We start from the raw sequence: 21,948 nt of genomic DNA, 5'->3' as shown, positions 1-21,948 counted from the left end.
CCAGTGCTCGGGTTGGAGAAGGAGAAGCCAGCACTCAGGTCAGAGAAGGAGAAGCTGGCAGTCAGCCGGTGAAGGTTCAGAAGAGCTGAATTAAGTGCAAACCATGTTACTGCTGGCTACTGGAAGACATCAGCATTGGTGCATGAAGGCAGTGGGCAATGTTACAGTGAGAAACTATCTTGCGATCACAAGACTCTGTTGGACATTGATAATGTAAGATGCCAAAGCCCATTTCCTTTGTTTGGTGGTGAGACAGGTGATGAGGCAGCAGCGTGGCCTCAGTTGTAGCGGTGAGAAGACCCTAGAGGCAGTGTAGTGTGGCGTCCATGCTCAGTTGGCAGCTGGCCTCTCCCATCAGTGCTGCCCCCGATGGTCAATTGATGGAATGACAGGCTGGATTGCCAAGAGCTGTACCATCAATTGCATGCCTCTCAGAGACTTGGACTATATATGTGTTTTCTTGTGTAATGATGTGTGTGTCCGTTTTTTTTCTCTCTCGCTACTTTGAATGTATGTAATGCACCTTGACCCAAGAGGAACGCTGTCTTGTTTGACCGTATGTATCCACATATGGTTTGAATGATAATTAAACTTGGTTTGATTTGGTGTTTTGAGATATAGGATATGGGCTCTGTTTGTTGGTGAATATTTCTGGGAAACGTGTTAGCTAATGTGTAGAAAGTGTAACGCAAAATTAAACCAGCATTATTTCTGTTACTCCATCAAAGTTCAAAGTACGTCTATTATCAAAGTATGTACACTGTATATAACCTTGAGGTTCTTTTATTTTGTAGGCAGCCACAAAGCAAAGCAACATAATATAAACCATTAAAGAAACCTACATAACAAAGACTGTCAAACACCCAATATGTGAAAAAGGAACACATTGTCCAAACAATAAAAAAGCAAACAAATAAGACACAGAACACGAACTGCAGCCTCTGAAAGTGAGTCCACAACCACTGAGCCAATTCAGGGCCATGGTGAGTGAAGTCAGTCCAGAAGCCCGATGGCTGCATTCTATAGCCATGGAGCAGTTCATGATATTACCTCAGTGCTCAAAGAAGTGTTTAGCTGTCATTGTAATGTTGTTGAAGATCCTCTCACAATGTTGTTAGACTGAAACTTTTTAAGCAGCTTTGATACAACTAGAGGTCAGGCTTTTCAGAGTCTGTCACTTGGCTATGTTTCTAGGCTAATATATAGACCAATTGTTTAATTGCAGCAGATTTCATTCTTGGTAGAAAGAATAAATGCATAAACTATTTTCCAAACAGGGAAAAAATTCAACAGTCAGGTGCAAAGGGATTTGGGAGTCTTTGTGCAGGATTCCCCAAAGGTTAACCTGCAGGTTGAGTTGGCAAGGTAGGTAAACGCAATGTTCCTATTCATTTCAAGAGGACTACAATACAAAAGCAAGGATGTAATGCTGAGGCTTTATGAAACATTGTTTTGGGCCCCTTATCTAAGAAACGATATCTTCGCATTGCAGAGTGTCTAGATGATGTTCATGAGAATGATTCTGGGAATGAAACAGTTAATGTATGAGGAGTGTTTAATGGCTCTGGGCCTGTACTCACTGGAGTTTAGAAGAATGAGAATGCCTCATTGAAAACTACAGATTATGGAAAGGCTGAGACAGAGTAGACATGGAGAGGCTGTTACTTATAGTGGGGGAGTTTAGGAACAGAGTGCACAGCCTCAGAAAAGAGGCACATCCATTTAAACAGAGATGAGGAGGAATTCAGAGTGTAGTGAATCTGTGGAATTCAGTGCCACAGATGGTTGTGGAAGCCAAGTTATTGGGTATATTTAAAGCAGAGTTTGATAAGTTCTTGTTTATTCAGGGTATCAAAGGTAAAAGGGAGAAGGCTGGAGAATGGGGTTGATGGAATGGTGGAGCAGGCTTTGATGGGCCAAATGGCCTATTTCAGCTACTGTTTTTAATGGTCTTATTCCCTAAACAATGTTTGTTGAACCAGATGGGTTTTTGTTTGGATATTGTAACCATTAGAGTAATGGTGTATTATCGCACAGAGCCATGGCCCTTCAGCCCACACTGTATAATCTGTGCCCACCTGGTCCTCTGCATAGTCCCATTACCCATTGCCCTCCATATCTCTCTCATCCATGTACCTATCCAAACTTCTCTTCAATGTTACAATTGAACTTGCATCTATCACTTGCGCTGACAGCTCAATCTAAACTTTCACCAGATACCACATCTTTTCCACTGGAGATGGATGGCTGCTTTTCCTGACATTTCTAGGAACCAGGGATACCTCCACGTACCACTTAAAATAAAATTGAATTGGATTTGCAGAATATACATGGTTGACTATATATGTTCCACCATCATGTTTACAGCTACAGCCCACTGTCCAGTAGTGAAGATTGAAAAAAGAGAACCATATACGCTGCACCTACAGAAAATATTCAGAGCAGGCGCATTGTGCTCTATCCAAATTGAATTTGATCCTCATAAAGTGATAATAAGAGTAAGATTGTCCAGCCGACCAATAATCCCAAATTTTGCAGAAGGAATAAAATCCAGGGATTTTTGCTCTTTGCTTCCATCATCTCTGGAATCTAAAGGAAAAAATGAATAAAAAAAATAAGGATTTTTCACCCTAGCAAACTTATTGGTAGAATACTTGAATGTGATATGTTATTACACCGCATGCTGGCAATGGAATGAGCAGCGTTTAAGTTTAAGAGTCCTTAAATTCTGTTATTCCAGTATAAGAATTTTCTCACAACTAGATGCATCTTCTAAGATCAGATTTCTTGGTTACTGTCTCACAATTTTGGTATCTCATAAGTAACTTGTAAAATTATTTAGTCAGCAATGCCTGTGGGTAGATGGGGGATAGAGGGATGAAATGAGATGCTACAAGGTGATCAATGAAAGAGGAAAAGGGCTGAAGAAGAAGAAATCTGATAGGAGAGGACAGTGGACCATGGGGGAAAAGAAGAGGGAGGAGGTGGACAGGTGAGGGAAAGAGAAGGGGTGAGGAGGAGCCAGAGTGAAGAATGAAAAAAGGAAGAAGGGGTAGGTGGAGAGGGCCCTACAGTTACTCCTACTAATGGACACAAACATTGTTGGCCAATTAATTTTAAAACACGAAGCTCTCAAGAGAACCCACCATTGTGAGACAGTAATCTATAAATGTGACAGTAGAAAGTATATCTAGTTGCAAGAAAATTCTTAGATTGGAATAATAACTGACCTGGTTTCACCTATCATCTGCCAGCTTGTACTCCTTCCCCTCCCCCATCTTATATTCTGGCTTCTGTCCCCTTCTTTTCCAGTCCTGATGAAGGGTCTCAGCCTGAAACATCAGCTGTTTACTCCCCCCATTGATGCTGCCTGACTTGCTGAATTCTTCCAGCATTTTGTGTGTATTGCTCAAGGTATCTGCAGAATCTATTGTGTTTATGTTGTTCCCCACCCCAGCCTGTTTCCTAATCAAATCTGCTCCTCTGTGTGCAGTTTTACGGTTTAACCCCACTTTCTGGTCCCGTCCTGCTCCTTCATCTTGCTAGCTGCTCATTGATGTATAACCTGGTTCAAAGTTCAAAGTAAATTTATTATTAAAGTGCACACATGTCACCATGTACAACCCTGAGATTAATTTTCTTTTGGACTGTACTCAATAAATCTACAGAAGAATAACCATAATAGAATCAATGACTTCTATGCTATCTGACCTGCTGACCTTCTCCAGTATTTTGTGTGTGTTACTCTGGATTTCCAGCATCTGCAGAATCTCTTATGGTTATTGATACAGTCCTAAGATTATTGGGCGGAATGATGATTGTAAGCTCATGGCAATGTAATTAATGTTAATTGTCTGTACATTTAGTGTGTGCTTTCTTCATTATACATGAACTCCAATCTAATTGTGAGCAACAATAATCTTTAACACATTAGAATTAGAATCAGGTTTATCACTCTCCTATATTGTGAAATTTGTTGTTCTACTCTTTGTTAACTTATTGTGGTAATATTACTTCATGTGTTTTGTGTGAGTTATACACTGTGTTGTGCGCCTTGATCTGGAGGAATGTTGTTTCATTTGGTGGTATATGTGTGTACAGTGAATGACAATAAACTTGAACTAGTTTTACAGCAGCAGTACAGTGCAATACATAAAAAAATAAATTAAGTTACAACAAGAAATATATAAAAAACAAATAAGTAGAGCAAATGAGAGGGAATGGTGATGTAGTGTTCACGGACCATTTAGAAAGCTGATGGGAGAGGAGAAGAAGCTGTTCCTAAAACATAGAGTGTGTGGAACACAAATATACATAGACTCTGTGGCTGGGCACAGTTCAAATGCTATAAATTTGCTGACAACACAAGTATTGTTGGCAGAGTTTCAGATTGTGATAAGAAAGCACTCAGGAGCAAGATAAATCACCTAGTTGAGTGGTGTTGCAGCAAGAACCTTGCACTCAATGTCAGTAAGACCAAAGATTTGATTGTGGACTTCAGAAAGGGTAAGACGAGGGAATGCACACCAGTCGTCGTAGAGGGTTCAGAAGTGAGCAATTTCAGGTTCCTGGGTGCCAACAATTTTGAAGATCTATCCTGGGCCCAACATATTAATGAAGTTCCAAAGGAAGCATGAGATTGACTATATTTCATTAGGAGTTTGAGGAGATTTGGTATTTCACCGAATACACTCACAAATTTATACAGATATACCATGGAGAGCATTCTAATTGGTTGCATCACTGTCTGGTATGTGGGGGGGGGGGGGGTTACTGTCCAGTATCAAAATACATTGCAGAAAGTTGTAAGCACATCCAGCTCCATCATGGGCACTAACCTCCCCAGCATCTGGGATATCTTCAAGGAATGATGCCTCAGAAAGGCAGCATTTATCATTAAGGACCCCCCCCCATACCCCCATCACCCAGGACATGCCCTCTTCACATTGCTACCATCAAGGAGGAGGTACAGGAACATCTTACTTTAATTTACAGTTGCTGTTACTATGCTATCACATAACAACAAGTTTCATGGCTTATGCCAGTGATATTAAACCTGATTCAGATTCAGATTCTGATATACGTACCATATCTGCAAGAGCCACATAAAGGAAGAGGCCTGTTGCTACAGTGAATATCCATTCTTGCACTATTTCATCTGTCGCAACACCTAGTGCTATGTATAGTCCAATAAAAGCGGTCAAGGCACTGCCAAAGTTCAGGAGGATGGATTTCTTGACAGAAATTCCAGAGTGCAGCAGAACTGCAAAATCACCTGAAGTAAAAAGGAAATCCATCTCATTATTATTGCCAAGAAATTTCAGGACCACACTGTTAATGTTTTACACCCAGTATTGTGAATGACACCATAGATCGATACACTCTGGAGCAGGGGAATAATACCAGTGTGTATTTAATATTTCTGTAATATTTGCGTAATCTTGTGTGTGTGTGTGTGTGTGTATATAGTTTCAGTGAGCATTATTGTTTGAATAATTCATATGTCAAAGTATGTGAATAGCATGCATCTATAACTCTACCACATAATTAAAGCACACCTCACTTAAAGTACACAAACTTCAATTTTCATTTCAGACTCCTGTGTCTTCCTTTGAATTAGTTTCATGTTTTGAAGTTACAAAACATAACAAATGCAATTCAAGAGAGTTGAAATTGGAGTTAATCAGTGAACTTGAATTATTCTGAAATCTACTGCCATCCCCAAAGTGTATTGTATTCAGTGCACCTCCACTTCATCTGCAAAAAGCAGGATTTCCTTGTGACCAACCATTTTAATTCCTGTTCTGACAGGTCAGTCCATTGACTCCTCTTCTGCTGTGATGAGGCCACTCTCAGGTTGGAGGAGCAACTCCTTATATTCTGTCTACATAGTCTCCAATCTGATGGCATGAACATCAATTTCTCCAACTTCAGGTAAGTTTTTTCCCCATTCCCACTTCTTCAATTCCCCACTCTGGCCTCATCACTTTTCTTCAACTGCCTATCACCCCCCCCCCCCCGGTGCCCCCTCCTCTTTCCCTTTCTTCCATGATCCACTCTCCTCTCCTATCAGACTCCTTCTTCTCCAGCCCTTTACCTTTTCCACCTATCACTTCCCAGCTTTGTGGTTTATCCCCGCCCTCCCGCACCCACCTGGCTTCACCTTCGCTTGCACTTCTTCCCCAACTCCACCTTCTTATTCTGGCATTTCCTCCTTTCTTTCCAGTCCTGAAGAAGGGTCTCAGCCCAAAAAGTTGACTGTTTATTTTTTACTATTGATGCTGCCTTACCTGCTATGTTCCTCCAGCATTTTGTATGTGTAGTTTTATACTCAGTGAATTTGTTACTGGTTTATTATCATCAGATGTAAGGATATGCAATGAAAAGCTTCTGCTTGCATGTCATCCCGTCAGATCATACCAAGTACTTCAAGGTAGTAAACAGAATAACAGGAAACGGAAGATAGTGTAGCTAAGGAAATTCTTAAACTATAGCCTTAATTTCTATTGCTGTATTGTTTCCAATAGAGCATATAGAACATAGAACTTCAGACCATGATGTTGCACCAACCATATAACATAGAACATAGAACAGGTCAGCACATTACAGGCCCTTCGGCCCACAATGTTGTGCCGACCCTCAAACCCTGCCTCCCATATAACCCCCCACCTTAAATTCCTCCATAACCTACTCTAAAGTCAATCAAACCTTTCCCTCCCACATAGCCCTTCATTTTTCTATCACCCATGTGCCTAGCTAAGAGTCTCTTAAATGTCCCTAATGCATTTGCTTCCACCACCACCCTGGCAGTGTGATTTTACCCAACCACCGATCGCTGTGTAATAACTGTATTTACGACGTCCTCCATATACTTTCCTCCAATCATCTTAAAATTATGCCCCTTGTTATTAGTTACTTCAACTCTGGAATAGTCTCTGACTGTCCACTCAGTCTATGCCTCTTATCTTGTACACCTCTGCTGAGTCGCCTTTAATCCTGTTTGCTCCAAACATGATCATTCCAATATATCCACTTTAAACATTATTAATGTTTAGTGTTTAAATGGATAAGTTCAAAGGAATTATGTCGTGCAATTTTTTTACATAGGGAGTGGTAGGTAGGTGCCTTGGAATGAGCTGTCAGGGGTAGTGCTGGAGGGGAATGCAATAGAGGCTTTCAAGAAGGCATGGAATGGACTTTGTGGAGGCAGAAGAGGCTTATTTAGTTAGGCATTTAAATACTAGTTTTATTAATTCAGCACACTATTGTGGGCTGAAAAGCCTGTACCTCTTCTGTACTGTTCTATATTCTATGTATGTAGGGCAGTGCAGTGTAATGTTTTACAGTGCTAGCAATGAATAATGGAAATTCCATTTCCACTGCAGTCTGTAAGGACTTTGAATTTCTCCCTGTGACCACGTGGGTTTGCTCTGGGTGCTCCAGTTTCCTCCCACATTCCAAAGACATACAGATTAAGGTTAGTAAGTCATGGGCATGCTATGTTGGTGCCAGAAGTGTGGCAACATTTGTGGTCTGCCCCAACACATCCTCAGACTGTGTTGGTCACAAATGATGCATTTCACTGTGTATTTCAATGTTTTGATGTACATGTGATAAATAAAGCTAATCTTTAAGTACCTGAATCATAAACAAAGGGGCCCAAAATAACTCAGAGGAAACTTAAGGTCTTTATGGACAGAAAAAATAAGTAAATTTTCATTTAGGTATTTTGTGGTGAAGGATAAACATCCAACTCCATAAAATATCTGTAGGAATAAATAATCAGAGCTGAAGTTTCATTTATCAGGGAGCACTAAACAAGAAAATCAAATCTTACCCATTTCATGAGGAAGCTCATGACAGAAAACTGCAAGTGTTGTGGCAAGCCCTGTTTTCCAGGAGACAGAGAAAGCTGCTCCCAGAGCCAGCCCGTCGGCAAAGTTATGGATGCTATCACCAATCACGATCATGTACGGAAGAACCCGCAAAGCTGTAGAAAAGGGAGGTTATTAAAGTTTTGTTGTGCTCATAAGCAGTACAGTATGTTGTGATGTAATTCCTTTGAGTGTTGTCTCGTTGGTTCACCAGAACATAAAACAGTAACATGTATACAGAAGTATGCTGGAGAAGGGCTAGTAATGTAAGATCCCACCCATCCTGCTCATGGGCTGTTTGTCCCACTCTCATCAGGGAGAGAGGCTACACAGCATCTACACCAGGACCACTAAACCCAAAAAAACAGTTACTTTCTCCAGGCAGTAAGGCTGATCAACACTTCCACCCACTAACCCACCTCTCCACACCCCAACCACTACATTTCCTGTCAGTCACCTTATGTACAGACACTCCTGTGCCTAGTGGCATTTTATGGTCATACAATCAATCTATGTACATAAGCTAACTTATGTACTTATATTTATTGTGATTTTATTATTGTCGTGTTCTTTATCTTATTGTTTTATTTTGTGCTGTGTCTGATCCGGAGTATCAATTCTGCTGTTCTCCTTTACACTTGTGTACTAGAAATGATATTAAACATCTGATTGGCCAAGGCATGAAAGGATATGGGGGAAGGCGGGAGATTTGGGCTGACAGAAAAAGTGGAACGCCCATGATGAAATGGCGGAGCAAACTCAATGGGCCAAATAGCCTAATTCTGTTCCTATATTTTATGGTCTTATTTTTAAAGGGTATAGTACAGTACAGGCCCTTTGACCGATAATAGTATACTAACTCTTCAACCTACTCCAAAAAATCAATCTAACCCTTCTTTTCCCATGTAGCCATTCATTTTACTTTCATCCACGTGTCTATCTAAAAGTCTCTTAAATATTCCTAATGTATCTGCCTCTATCACCACCCCAGCAGCGTGTTCCACACATCATCAACCTTTGTGTAAGAAATCTACCTTTGGCATCTTCCCAATACTTTCCTCCAAACAGCTTAACACTATGGCCTTCATAATAGCCACTTATGCCCGGGGAAAAAGTATCTGGCTGTCTAGTCTATCTATGCACTTTATCATCTTGTACACCTCTGTAATGTCATCTCCTATCCTCTTTTGCTCTAAAGAGAAAAACCATAGCTTGCTCAGTCTAATCTTCATAAGACTTGCTCTCTAATCCACACAGCATCCTGGTAAATCTCCTCTGCACCCTCTATAAAGATTCCACATCCTATAATGAAGTGACCTTTTCAGTACAGATACTCTGTACTTCTATTTGGTAACTTCTATAGATGAGTGGTGGAGAGTATATTGATTGGCTGTATCACAACCTGATATGGAAACACCAAAGCCCTTGAACGGTAAAACCTACAAAAGGTAAGTGGATATGGCACAGTCCCTCGAGAGTAAAGGTCTCCCCACCACTGAGCACATCTACATGAGTGCTGTCGTGTGAAAGCAGCATCCATCATCTGGCCCCACTATGCTGTCTTCCCACTGCACTCATCAGGAAGAAGGTACAGGAACCTCAGGACCCACACCACCAAGTTCAGAAACAGTTATTAGCCACCCCCTCCCCCCCAACCATCAGGCTCCTGAACCAGAGGGGATAACTTACTCATCCCATTACTGAACTGTTTTGATAACCTACAGACTCACTTTCAAGGGCTCTTCATCCTAATACAGCCAATGCATTTCACTGTACTTTTTGATGTACATGTGATAAATTAATCTGAATCTCCTCATTGTTTATCCTTCTGTATCAGAATCAGATTATTACTGATTTTTATGATGTGACATTTGTTGTTTTGCAACAGCCATTCAATACAAAGAAATAAAATTACTGTGAGTTATTAAAATGTATAAATAGTTTTGATAAAATGGAATAATGAGATAATGTTCATGGATTCGTGAACCATTTGCTAATCTGATGAAGATCCGAAAGAAGCTGCAGAAGGTTTGTAAATCTAGTCAGCTTCATCTTGGGTACTAGCCTACAAAGTACTCAGGACATCTTTAGGGAGCAGTGTCTCAGAAAGACAGCGTCCATTATTTCAGACCTCCAGCACCCAGGGCATGCCCTTTTCTCACTGTTACCATCAGGTAGGAGATACAGAAGCCTGAAGGCACACACTCAGCAATTCAGGAACAGCTTCTTCCCCTCTACCATCTGATTCCTGAATGGACTTTGAAGCTTTGGACACTACCTCACTTTTTTAATATACAGTATTTCTGTTTTTGCACATTTTTTAATAATCTATTCAATATATGTAATTGATTTACTTGTTTATTTATTAAGTTTTATTTTATTTATTATTATTTTTCTCTCTGCTAGATTATGTATTGCTTGAATTGCTGCTGCTAAGTTAACAAATTTCACGTCACATGCCCGTGATAATAATTCTGATTCTGAAAGGGAAAAAGCTGTTTCTGAATCACTGAGTGTAGTTTTTGAACAGAACTTTGCAGTGATTTCACCTCACCTGTAGAGAAATTCCCAAGGTGGCTGCAAGATGAATGAAATTCAGATCCAAGATCTTCGCAATCCAACAAAATATGAATATTTTTTGATTACTTGAAGGCAAACATACCTTTATTAGAGCGTTGACCAAAGTCACCTTCTAAAGACACATCTGAGGACATCTAAGCATGGAAACAGTAAGGAGATGATTAATTGTTATGTGCTGTGTTGTATAATGTGGGTGATCATGTATGAGGGGTGATTGATAAGTTTGTACCCTAAGGTAGAAAGAGTCAATTTTAGAAAACCTAGCATATTTATTTTTCAACATAGTCCCCTCCTATATTTACACACGTAGTCCAGCAGTCATGGAGCATACGGATCTTGGATCTCCAGAAAGTGTCCACGGCAGGGGTGATTAATAAGTTCGTGGCCTAAGATAGAAGGAGGTGAGTTATACAGCTCTCGTTACACGCACATGCAGTTCAACTCTTTGAGTGATTATGCAGAAAGTTTGAAGTTAATAACATCTCCTTTCTACCTAGGCCACAAACTTATCAATCACCCCTGATGAGCTATTAACTTCAAACTTTCTGCATAATCACTCAAAGAGTTGAACTACATGTGCATGTAACGAGAGCTGTATAACTCATGGTTAAGAAAATGTGTGGTGTGTTGGCCTATATTAGTCGGGGGATTGAGTTTGAGAGCTGTGAGGTAATGCCGTAGCTCGATACAACCCTGGTTAGTCCACACTTGAAATATTGTGTTCAGGTCTGACCTCATTATAGGAAGGAAATGGAAGCTTTAGAGAGGGTGCAGAAAAGATTTATCAGGATGTAGCTGGACCAGAGAGCGTGTCTTACAAGGACTGGTTGAGTGAGCTAGGACTTTCTCTTTGGAGCCTAGAGAGGATGAGAGATGATATGATAGAGGTGTACAAGATGATAAGAGACACAGATTAAATGGATACCCAGAAATTTTTTCCCAGGGTGGAAGTGGCTAATACAAGAGGGCATAATTTTAAGGTGATTGGAGGAAAGTATAGAGGGCTATGCTTTGAGGTAATATTTTTCCACAGAGAGTGGTGGGTGCATCGAATGTGTTGCCAGGGGTGGTGGGAGAGGCAGATTCATTTGGGATGTTATAGAGACTCTTAAACTGGAACACGGATGACAGAATAGAGGGTTACGTATGGGAGGGAATGATTAGATTGATCTCAGAGTAGGTTAAAAGGTCGGCACAGCCAAAGGGCCTCTGCAGGGCTGTGCTTTTCTCCTGTGTTCTAAACTGGGAATCAAAAACTTCAATGGATGTGGAGTCATAATTTTACCTGATCAGCTGGCAGATATCCTTCCCTTATGGATACCAGTGACGTAGATGAGGTTTATAATAAGCCATCAGCATCATAATCACCACTATGGATCCTCAGCTTTCAATTCCAGATGTATTGGGGTGTTTGAATTTAAATTTTCCAGCTGCTATAGGAGAACTTACACTCACATTCTGAGATCAACAGTCCAGATCTTAGTTCAGTAATTTAAGCACTGGGCTATCAGTGGTGTTGGTTTAGACTGTTCAATTGTTATCTTCTTTGTGTAGTTTAACAATTGACGTATTTTATGTTTAATATGCTTCCTAGTGGCCACAGTATGTATACACAGTTGTTCAGTGTACCCCATAGTGGTTACTCTCCTTTGTATAATTCTGGACAGCTTTGGAAGCTTCTCTGGTGCAGTCACTATTGAATAGCAGCTATCTGATTTCTGCAAATTTGAATGGAATGTTTCTTATCTGTGGAGTATAAAAAGAGCTAACCACGCCCTGCCACCATCTTTTTCTTCTTTCTGCTTCCCTCTCCCTTCACTCACTAGCCTATGCTCCTGTTTCAACTCTCTTTGTGCTTAATAAAATGATTATGAAGTAACAAGTTTTGTGCCTTTTTTCTGACTTCTGAGAGAATGTTGGATCAAAACATCAGAATCCAACAGTGGTGAAAGGAAGGTCTCATCAACCAAATCATGTAACATTCTCTGCCAGTTTCGCCCTATTTCTAGCTGAATCGAGAAATAATCCACCTTAATAAATAAGGGAATGTATAGTACAGGAAAGATGAAAAAATACAGGTTGGGGTCTGAGTTTGTAATTGATGCTTTAAAGATTCAAAGAATTAAAGTAAGTGTGCAGTACACTACTCTGAGACTCTTCCTCCCACAAGCAGCCTCGAAACAAAGATGCACAATAGAACTCGCTAAAACATCAAACACCCAATGTGCAAAAAAAGAACAAATCGTGCAAATATATTTTTAAAAAAACGAGTGTATAAGATACTGAGTATAGAACATCGAACTGCAGAGTCCTCGATACAGACTAGGAGAGTTCAGTTTAGCACTGTGTCGTTGACTGCAGCTCGTGTCTAAGTGCCCCAATCAAATCGCACAAAATAGCATTAAAAATAAATAAATCAAAAACACATATAACATGAACTGTAAAGTCCTCCAAAAGCAAGTCTACACTTACCAGTTCAACCTGGGATGTTGTCTGTTTTTTCTTCTGATTCTTTTTAAATGCTTGCAGTGCCAACTCATGGTCACAGTGGTGATGGCCCTTTTCAACCTGAAACCAGAAACACGAACGACATTATTTGCGATCACTTAATCAATGCGGCAGTGTTTATTCCTGTAAAAATTGTGTCAAATTTATGTGTTTCTTGTGAATACTGTTAATATAATGCTCTGTGCTTGTCATGTGCTACAGAAAATGCTCAGAGCATTCATCAGGCTGAAAGAAATAATTAATATTTCAGGTTTTAGACTGGAACAGTTAGTTTTATGTTGATGGAGAGACCAAAGTGAATGTCTCTTATGGGACAGGGATAATAGTTGCCCTGGTGACACATGCAGAGCTAATCTGTTGATAGAATTGATCTAGGCCTGTGCTCTTTGGAGTTTAGGAGAATGAAAAGGTGACTCATTGTAATCTACCAAATATTCAAAGGTGTAGGTAGGATGGACTTGGAGAGGTTAGTGGGTGAGTCTAGGACCAGAGAACACAACCTAAGAATCAAGGGATGTCCACTTAGAAGAGAGATGAGGAGGAATTTCTTTAGCCAGAGGATGGTGAAAGTGTGGAATTCATTGTCACAGATGGCTGTGGAGGCCAAGTCATTGAGTACATTTACAGTGGAGGTGCATAAGTTCTTGATTATTAAGGGCATCAAACGTTATGGGAAGAAGACAGGAGAATGGGGTTGATAGGGATAATAAATCAGCCACGATGCAATGGCGGAGCAGACTCGATGGGTCAAATGGCTTAATTTTGCTCCTGTGTCTTATCTTTTAGATTAATAAGAGTAATTCGAGGAAGAGAGGAAAGAAAGATAATAAACCATATAACAATTACAGCATGGAAACAGGCCATCTCGGCCCTTCTAGTCTGTGCCGAACGCTTACTATGAAAAGCTGTGAGATGCAGATCAGAACTGTTGCTTTACTTGAAACCTAAAAGGATGCAGGAAATGTCTTGTGCCTCCCCAAATCAGATTTTCGATCATTGACATAAATAATGCAAAATTTGTTGTTCTGCTGCAAACAGTACAGGGCAAAGGCATAGATTTATACATTGAAAATTCATGTGCAAAGGTATGGAAGAAGAGTAGAATTGGACAGTTAGCCTTTACATACATTATATATTCTTTATTAAAATAAAACAACTTACATCATCTTTTATGAATATTCCAAATAGCTTCTCCATCACAAAAAAAGCATAGATGCCTCCTAGAACAGCCAACAGCTTCCAGATGTGAGACTCTGGCATGTGTACGAGACTATTCCCATGAGAGTGCATGCCAAGAAACTAGAAAGAAGCAGGTAAAGCAATCTTTCTTTAAGTACGTATCATGAAAACAGGACAGTCAGGCCATCAAGTCAATATTTCTCACCATCCTCTTCAACCCTCATTAAATTGTTTCTTCTCCTTTGGTCTTGCTGTTCACTTAAACACTTTAAACCACTTTTTATAATACTGTTTACATTGAAAATACATGCTGGTATTTACGTATTTATGTTCATTTTATTTATTTATTGAGATTCAGCATGGAATAAGCCCTTTGAGCCACACTGCCCAGCAAATCCCCTGATTTAACCCCAGCCTAGTCATGGGACAATTTACAACAACTAATTAACCTACCTACCCATATGTCTTTGGACTGTGGGAGGAAACCGGAGCACCACACAGTCATGGGGAGAATGTACAAACTCCTTACAGGCAGCAGAGTAATTTGAACCTGGGTCACCTGTATTGTAAAGCTTTGTGCTAAACACTATGCTACCATGCTGCCCCATTTTTATATTTTATTCTTTATCCATATTTTAACCTCTAACTTTTTTATATATAATTTTTTATAGTTGTTGAATGTTGTTGCTTCTAGTTGCATGCTACGCCAACACCCCCCAAAGCAAACTCCTAATACATGTGAATGTATATAATGAATAAAGTTGATCCTTGAACCTTAACTCTTAATTATAATTCATTGAGGTAGTGTAATGTCTCTGGGTAAGACATTTCCTACCCATTTGCTATTACTATCTTATCAAGGGTTTTGGCCCAAAATGTTTATCGTTTATCTAGTTCCATAGAAGTTGCCTGACCTGCTGATTTCCTCCAGCACTTTGTGTATGTTGCTTTGGATTTTCAGCATCTGCAGAATCTCTTGTGTTTAAGAATTAAAAGGGGTTGCAGCAGAAGCCAGACAAGGTACAGTACATGATGTCATTAAATGGCAAAGTAAGCTCAAAGGACCAACTGGCTTTTGTTATTTTGTTCTAAAATTCTTAACAATTCTCAGGGCTTGATTGGCCTTCAGAACCAGTCTCAGTCAGCTAAGGGAACTGGAAAGGAGTTTCTCTTTTCTCTCGTTATTCTCTGATTCCACCTCGCTGCATCTTCAGCCTGAGAAGCCATGGGAGTAGGCTTATGATGTGCAAGTCATTACACTTGTATGGCTGAACCAATAGCTGGCATAGTGGTGAATTGTGACCACAGATGTCGTAGAATATAGAACACCACAGCACCTTAAGGGGTCCATCAGCCCACAATGTTGTGCTGACCTTTTAATCTACTCTAAAATAAACATAATGCTTTGTTCCATATCACCTTCATTATGTGCTGTGTTGTATGATGTGGGTGATCATGTCTTCCATCTCCCTCTAATCTAAAGCTCTTATTATTTTTTTCGCTTTCTATCACCATGATTGATCTTGGAAAATTTTTCTACAGAAGTGGTTTGCCATTGCCTTCTTCTGGGCAGTGTCTTTACAAGATGGGTGACCCCAGCCATCATCAATACTCTGGCATCAGTGGTCGCATAACCAGGAATTGTGATAGGCATCAACTGCTTATATGACCACCCACCACCTGCTTCACATGACCCTGATCAGGGGGCTAAGCAGATACTACACCTTGCCCAAAAGTGACCTGCAGGCTAGTAGAGGGAAGGAGCACCTTACACCTCCTTTGGTAGAGCTATACCTCCACCCTGCCACCCTTCTCTCCATATGGCCCTCCATTTTTCTTTCATCAATGTACCTATCTAAGAGTCCCTCGAAGAGACTAGGACTTCCAGGCTGAGTAACAGCTTCCTCCTTCAGGCTTGAGACACTAATCAATACCCTGCCACCACCGAGGTCTAGTCACCCAGACGACAAGTTGACAGTTAACCATTTACCCATACAGTGTACAACATGCATTTTGAATGATATTTTATTAACTTATAGAATTTATGGTAATATTTTGTTTTATGTGCTGCATGTGTGATATATGTTGGTGCACCATGGTCTGAAGGAACGTTGTTTCATTTCATTATATACACGTACAGTCAGATGGTAATAAACTTCAACTTGACTTGACTTCACTTACATCTTCCTAAAGTATCCACGTCTATCACCACCCCTAGTAGTGCATTCTATACACTGAACACTCTTTATGTGAAAGACCTACCTCTGAATCCATCCCCCTCTACTTTCCTCCAATCATGTTGAATTTATGCCCCCTCATATGAGCCATTACTGCCTTGGGAAAAAGTCTTTGGCTGTCCACTCGATCTATGCCCCATATCATTTTATACACTTCTATAAAGCCACGTCTCATCCTCCTTTGCTCCAAAGAGAAAAATCCTAGCCTGTTCTCACCAAAGCCTCCCACTCCGACAATGGCTGCTACACTTACACCTCACCTTTCTTTTTATTGGCTCAAATAAAGCATACTCTTGACAAGATTTGTTCTCGCCCTGCAATAATCACTCTCTCTCTCTTGCTACTTCAAATTATCACTCACACATGACAAGAAATGTTATTTTCAAATGGCTCTTACTCTACAATGATGTCTCTCCCCAGAAAAGAAGTCTCCAGCTATCCATTCAATCAATACCTTTTACCATCTTGTACACCTCTATCAAGTCACCTCTCAGCCCCTTCACTCCAAAGAGAATAGTTCTATCTCACTCAGTCCATCTTCACAAGGTATGTTCTCTAATCCAGGGAAATCTCCACTGCACCCTCTCTAAAGCTTCCACATCCTTCCAATAATGAGGCAGTCAGAACGGAACATAATGATAGCAATCATTTAAAGAGGAACTACTCAGATATACACTGTTAATACTTACATACTGACACTGCATCGTTCCCATTACAGAGTCAAGTTGCATAGGCAGCAAGCAAATAAAGTTAATTAGTTTTCAATATATAAAATGTAGGGATGTATGGGGAGTCTAGGGAAGGCTATCACCTCTGGTGAAGGGGCTTGTCATGTCCATTCTGGGGCAGCTTACTCACCTTTGGTCCCCACTGGACACTCAGCTCTCACCTGCTGCTCCAAGCAGCTGTTTACATGTGAGAGTGGCCACAGCCCGGTACATTATTTCGCCAGGTGGGTTAAACCAGGTGAGGGTAGCTGGCAGGCATCATATCCCTCAAGATGGGGACATGCCTGTTAACTCTGGCAGACTGGGTGGATGTGATGAACAGTGAGATACCATGGCCAGGAAGGCGGTTCTGCAAAGCTCCATGGAGAACAAAGGGTAGGTCAGCTGGTGAGATTCTGCATGGGGAATTCAGGGAGTTGGGTGCTAAGTTAAAGGGCAGGACCTCCAGGGTTGTGATCTCAGGATTGCTACCTTCGTCATATGCTAGCGAGGCCAGAACCAGGAAGATTATACAGTTTAATTTGTGGCTAAGGAGTTGCTTTAGGGAGAGAGAGCGTAAGAATTTTGGATCCCTGGGCTCTCTTCCAGGGAAGGTTTGCACCTGAACTGGAGGGAGACCAATATCCTTGTGGGAAGGTTTGTTAATGCTGCACAGTGAGGTTTAAACAAGAGTTGCAGGGAGATGGGAACTAGAGTGTCAGAACAGTTAGTGGAGAGGTTGTGGAGGCAGGTGTTGATAAAACATCAGACTAAATTAGGAATCAAAAGGTGCGACTAGTGTCCTGAGTTGCATATATTTCAATGCAAGATGTATTGTAGAAAAGGCAGATAATAGTGCTGAAGATAAGGTAGCTGGTTTACAAACAGAAGCAATGTGTAGTGAGGAGAGGCTGTTGAACGGGCAAAATTGCAGTCAACAAGATGTGCTGCAACGTAAAAGGTGGGTAAAACTGGAAAGGGTGAATATAGGACTGAAGTCAATTCAATTCATTTTGGGGCAAGTGATCATAACATGATTGAATTCACCCTGATATTTCAGGTGGAGAAGGTAAAGTCAGATGTATCAGTATTACAGTGGAGTAAGAGGAATTACATAGGCATGAGAGAGGAGTTGGACAGAATTGATTGGAAAAGAACACTGGCAAGGATGACGCAGAGCAGCAATGTCTAGAATTTCTGGAAGCAAATCAGAAGGCACAGGATATATGCATCCCATTGAAGAAGAAGTATTCTATAAGAAAAATGACACAATTGTGGTTAACAAGAGAAGTCAGAGCCAAGATAAAAGGAAGGGCATATAATAGAGCAAAATTTAGTGGGAAATTAGAGGATTGGGAAACTTATAAAAGCCAAAAGAAGGAAACTAAACAGTAATTAATAAGGTAAAGATGGAATACAAAAGTAAGCTAGTCAATAATATTAAAGTGATACCAAAAGTTTCTTCAGATACATAAAGTATAAAGGAGAGGTGAGAGTGGATGTCAGACCACTGGAAATTCGTGCCGGGGCAATGAAACGGCAGACGAACTGAACAAGTATTTTGTATCAGTCTTCACTGTGGAAGACACTAGCAGGATGGTGGAAGTTCCAGGTGTCAGGGAGCATGAAGTGTGTGAAGTTGCCATAAGTAGAGAGAAGGTTCTTAGACAGGATGTGCTCATATTGGAGAGGGTTCAAAGGAGGTTCACAAAAATGTTTCCAGATTGAACAGCTTGTTGTATAAGAGCGTTTGATGGCTCTGGCCCTGTATTCACAAGAATTCTGAAGAATAAGAGGGCGACCTCATCGAAACTTACCGAATAATGCCCTGATAGCATGGATGTGGAGAGGATGTTTCCTATGATGGGATAGTCTAAGACCAGAGGACACAACCTCAGAATAGAAGGGTGTTTGTTCAGAACGGAAATGAGGAGGAATTTCTTTAGCCAGAGAATGGTGAATCTGTGGAATTTGTTGCTGCGAGGGGCAGTGGAGGTCAGGTCTTTATTTACATTTAAGGCAGAGGTTGATAGATTCTTGTTTGATCAGGGTATGAAGAGATGCTGGAGAAGGCAGGAGACTGGGGCTGAAAGGAACTTTGGATCAGTAATGATGGAATGGTGGACCAGACTCGATGGGGCAAATGGCCGAGTTCTGCTCCTATGTCTTATGGACATGACAAGGTACAGAAGATATCATGGTCATCCACTGCAATGAAGGAAGACCCCAGTTGTGACGGCTGGATCCAGACTTCCAAAGTCAGGGGGAAGTGGAACTGCCCAGTGCAACAGCTTTTCCATTTTAAAAACTCCCACACAAGTTTACTGTCATTATCAGACATGATGAACAACCAACACCACCATATCAAATGTTATGAGAGAATGAAGTTCAAGTGTGCTCACCTTGGGTATGAGATGTAACACAGCATCGCCAGTTAGTGACCCCACAGCCAGGCTTATAAAGCCCTGAATGACGTACTGATAAACGTTGGTGCAGCTAGTGAAGAGAACAATTATGATCCCAAGCACTGCACAAAGACTGATAATCAATGTTGCAATTGATCCATAAATAAATTCTGGAAAATAGTTAAAGTTGAAATAAAGACAAATAAATTCATTTTCAAAGCGGTTATCTATCACCATACACTATCTTGCATTTCATTTTCTTGTGGGCATTTACAGGAAATTATTTTTCTTTTCTTTATTGATTATTTAGCATTGAGGACTCCTTCAAAAGGTGATGTGTCAAGAAGATGGCAACCTTCATTCGAAAGGTGATGCCTCAAGAAGATGGCAACCGTCATTACCGATGTTCATCATCCAGGCCATGTCCTCTTCACATTGCTATCATAAAGGTGGAGGTATAGGATCCTGATGGTATAGCATGATGATAAAGCAGAGATGGCTGATGTTTCTAGGAATAGTTCACAAGGTGCAGGATAGTATGACCCACAGAGGAAGAAGTTCTCAAATGGTAGGGGTAGGCAACTATGGCTGACAAAGGAAGTTAAAGACCGCATAAAAGCCAAGAAAAGGGCATACAAGGTAACAAAAGTGTAATGAGAAGTTGGATGATTGGAAAGCTTTTAAAATCTAACAAAAGACAACTAAAAAGCCATAAGAAGGGAAAAGATGAAATATGAGGGGGCAGACTGGCCAATAACATAAAGCAGGATACCAAAAGTTTTTTCAGTTATATAAAGAGTAAAAGGGAGGTGAGAGTTGATATTGGACCACTGGAAAATGATGCTAGTGAGGTAGTAATGGGAGACAAAGAAATTGCAGATGAACTTAATGGGTGCTTTGCATCAGTCATCACTGTGGAAGACACTAACAGTGTGTCAGAGGTCCATGAGAGTCAGGGAGCAGAAGTGAGAGCCATTGCTATTACAAAGGAAAAAGAGATTGGCAAATTCAAAGATCTTAAGGTGGATAAGGCTCCTGGACCAGATGGACTACATCCCAGAGTCCTGAGAGAGGTTGCTGAAGAGATAACGGATGCATTGGTCATGATCTTTCAAAGATCATTTGATTCTGGCATGGTCGTGGAGGACTGGAAGATTGCAAATGTCACTCCACTTTTTAAGAAGGGAGGAGAGCAAAAGAAACAAAACTATAGGCCAGTTAGTCTAACCTCAGTGGTTGGGAAAGTGTTGGAGTCTATTATTGAAGATGAGGTTTCGGGGTACTTGGAGACTAATGATAAAATAAGTCAAAGTCAGCATGGTTTCAGTAAAGGGAAATATTGCCTGATTAGATATGGCAAAGTTATTTCCCATGGTAGGGGATTCTAGGACATGACTTCAGGATTGAAGGATGTCCATTTAGAACTGAGATGCAGAGAAATTACTTTAGTCAGAGGGTGGTAAATCTGTGGAATTTGTTGCCACGAACGGCTGTGGAGGCCAAGCCATTGGGTGTATTTAAGGCAGAGATAGATAGGTTCTTAATTAGCCAGGGCATCAAAAGGGTATGGGGAGAAGGCAGGGGTGTGGGGATGACTGGAAGAATTGGATCAGCTCATGATTGAATGGCAGAGAAGACTTGATGGGCCAAATAGCCTACTTCTGGTCCTCTATCTTATGGTCTTAAATCTGTTAGAGTTCTCCGAAGAAGTAACAAGCAGGGTGGACAAAGCCAAAGGAGAGGCAGTGGATGTCATTTACTTGGATTTTCAGAAGGTGTTTGATAAAGTGTCACACATGAGGTTGCTTAATAAGATAACATCCTATGGTGTTACAGGATAGATACTGGCATGGATAGAGGAATGGCCGACAGGCAGGAGTCAGTGAATGGGAATAAAAGGGGCCTTTTCTGGTTGGCTGCCGGTGACTAGTGGTGTTTCTCAGGGGTCAGTATTGGGACCACTACTTTTCACATTATCGATGATTTAGGTAATGGAATTGATGGCTTTGTGGCAAAGTTTGCAGATGATATGAGGATAGGTGGAGAAGCATGTATAGCTGAGGAAACAATGTGATTGCAGCAGGACTAGACAAATTGGAAGAATAGGCTAAAGATGAAATAAAGTGTTGGGAAATGTATGATAATGTATTTTGGTAAAAGGAACATTAGTGCTGATTATTGTCTAAATGGGGAGAAGGTTCAAACATCAGATGTGCAGAGGGACTTGGGAGTCCACGTGCAACATAAGAAATAGGACCAGGTGGCCATCTAGTCCGTTGAGCTGCTCTGCCATTCAATAAGATCATGGCTAATCTGGCCATGGAATCATCTTCACCTACCTGCCTGTTCTCCGTAACTCTTAATTTCCCTACTATGCAAAAATCAGTCCAACCTTGTCTTAAATACATTTACGGAGGTAGCCTCCACTGCTTCACTGGGCAGAGAATTCCACAGATTT

General features: G+C 40.8%; 1 protein-coding gene across 1 annotated transcript in view; it reads right to left on the bottom strand.

Annotated features, from left to right (window-relative positions):
- Window positions 1–657: 657 nt before the first annotated feature.
- The window catches only part of slc39a4 (solute carrier family 39 member 4), a 59,134-nt gene continuing 37,843 nt past the window's right edge, over window positions 658–21,948 (bottom strand). The window contains exons 6-12 of the mRNA XM_059971303.1: window positions 19,488–19,660; window positions 14,124–14,261; window positions 12,927–13,022; window positions 10,537–10,588; window positions 7,838–7,990; window positions 5,088–5,275; window positions 658–2,589 (exon numbers count right to left, since the gene is read on the bottom strand). Of these exons, the coding sequence (XP_059827286.1) occupies window positions 2,458–2,589; window positions 5,088–5,275; window positions 7,838–7,990; window positions 10,537–10,588; window positions 12,927–13,022; window positions 14,124–14,261; window positions 19,488–19,660 (932 nt within the window). The 3' untranslated portion in view covers window positions 658–2,457. The remainder of the gene's footprint in view (window positions 2,590–5,087; window positions 5,276–7,837; window positions 7,991–10,536; window positions 10,589–12,926; window positions 13,023–14,123; window positions 14,262–19,487; window positions 19,661–21,948) is intronic.

Source organism: Hypanus sabinus, chromosome 6 (assembly GCF_030144855.1).
Source record: "Hypanus sabinus isolate sHypSab1 chromosome 6, sHypSab1.hap1, whole genome shotgun sequence".
Taxonomy (NCBI): Eukaryota; Metazoa; Chordata; class Chondrichthyes; order Myliobatiformes; family Dasyatidae; genus Hypanus; species Hypanus sabinus.
This window is presented reverse-complemented; position numbering and strand designations above follow the sequence as displayed.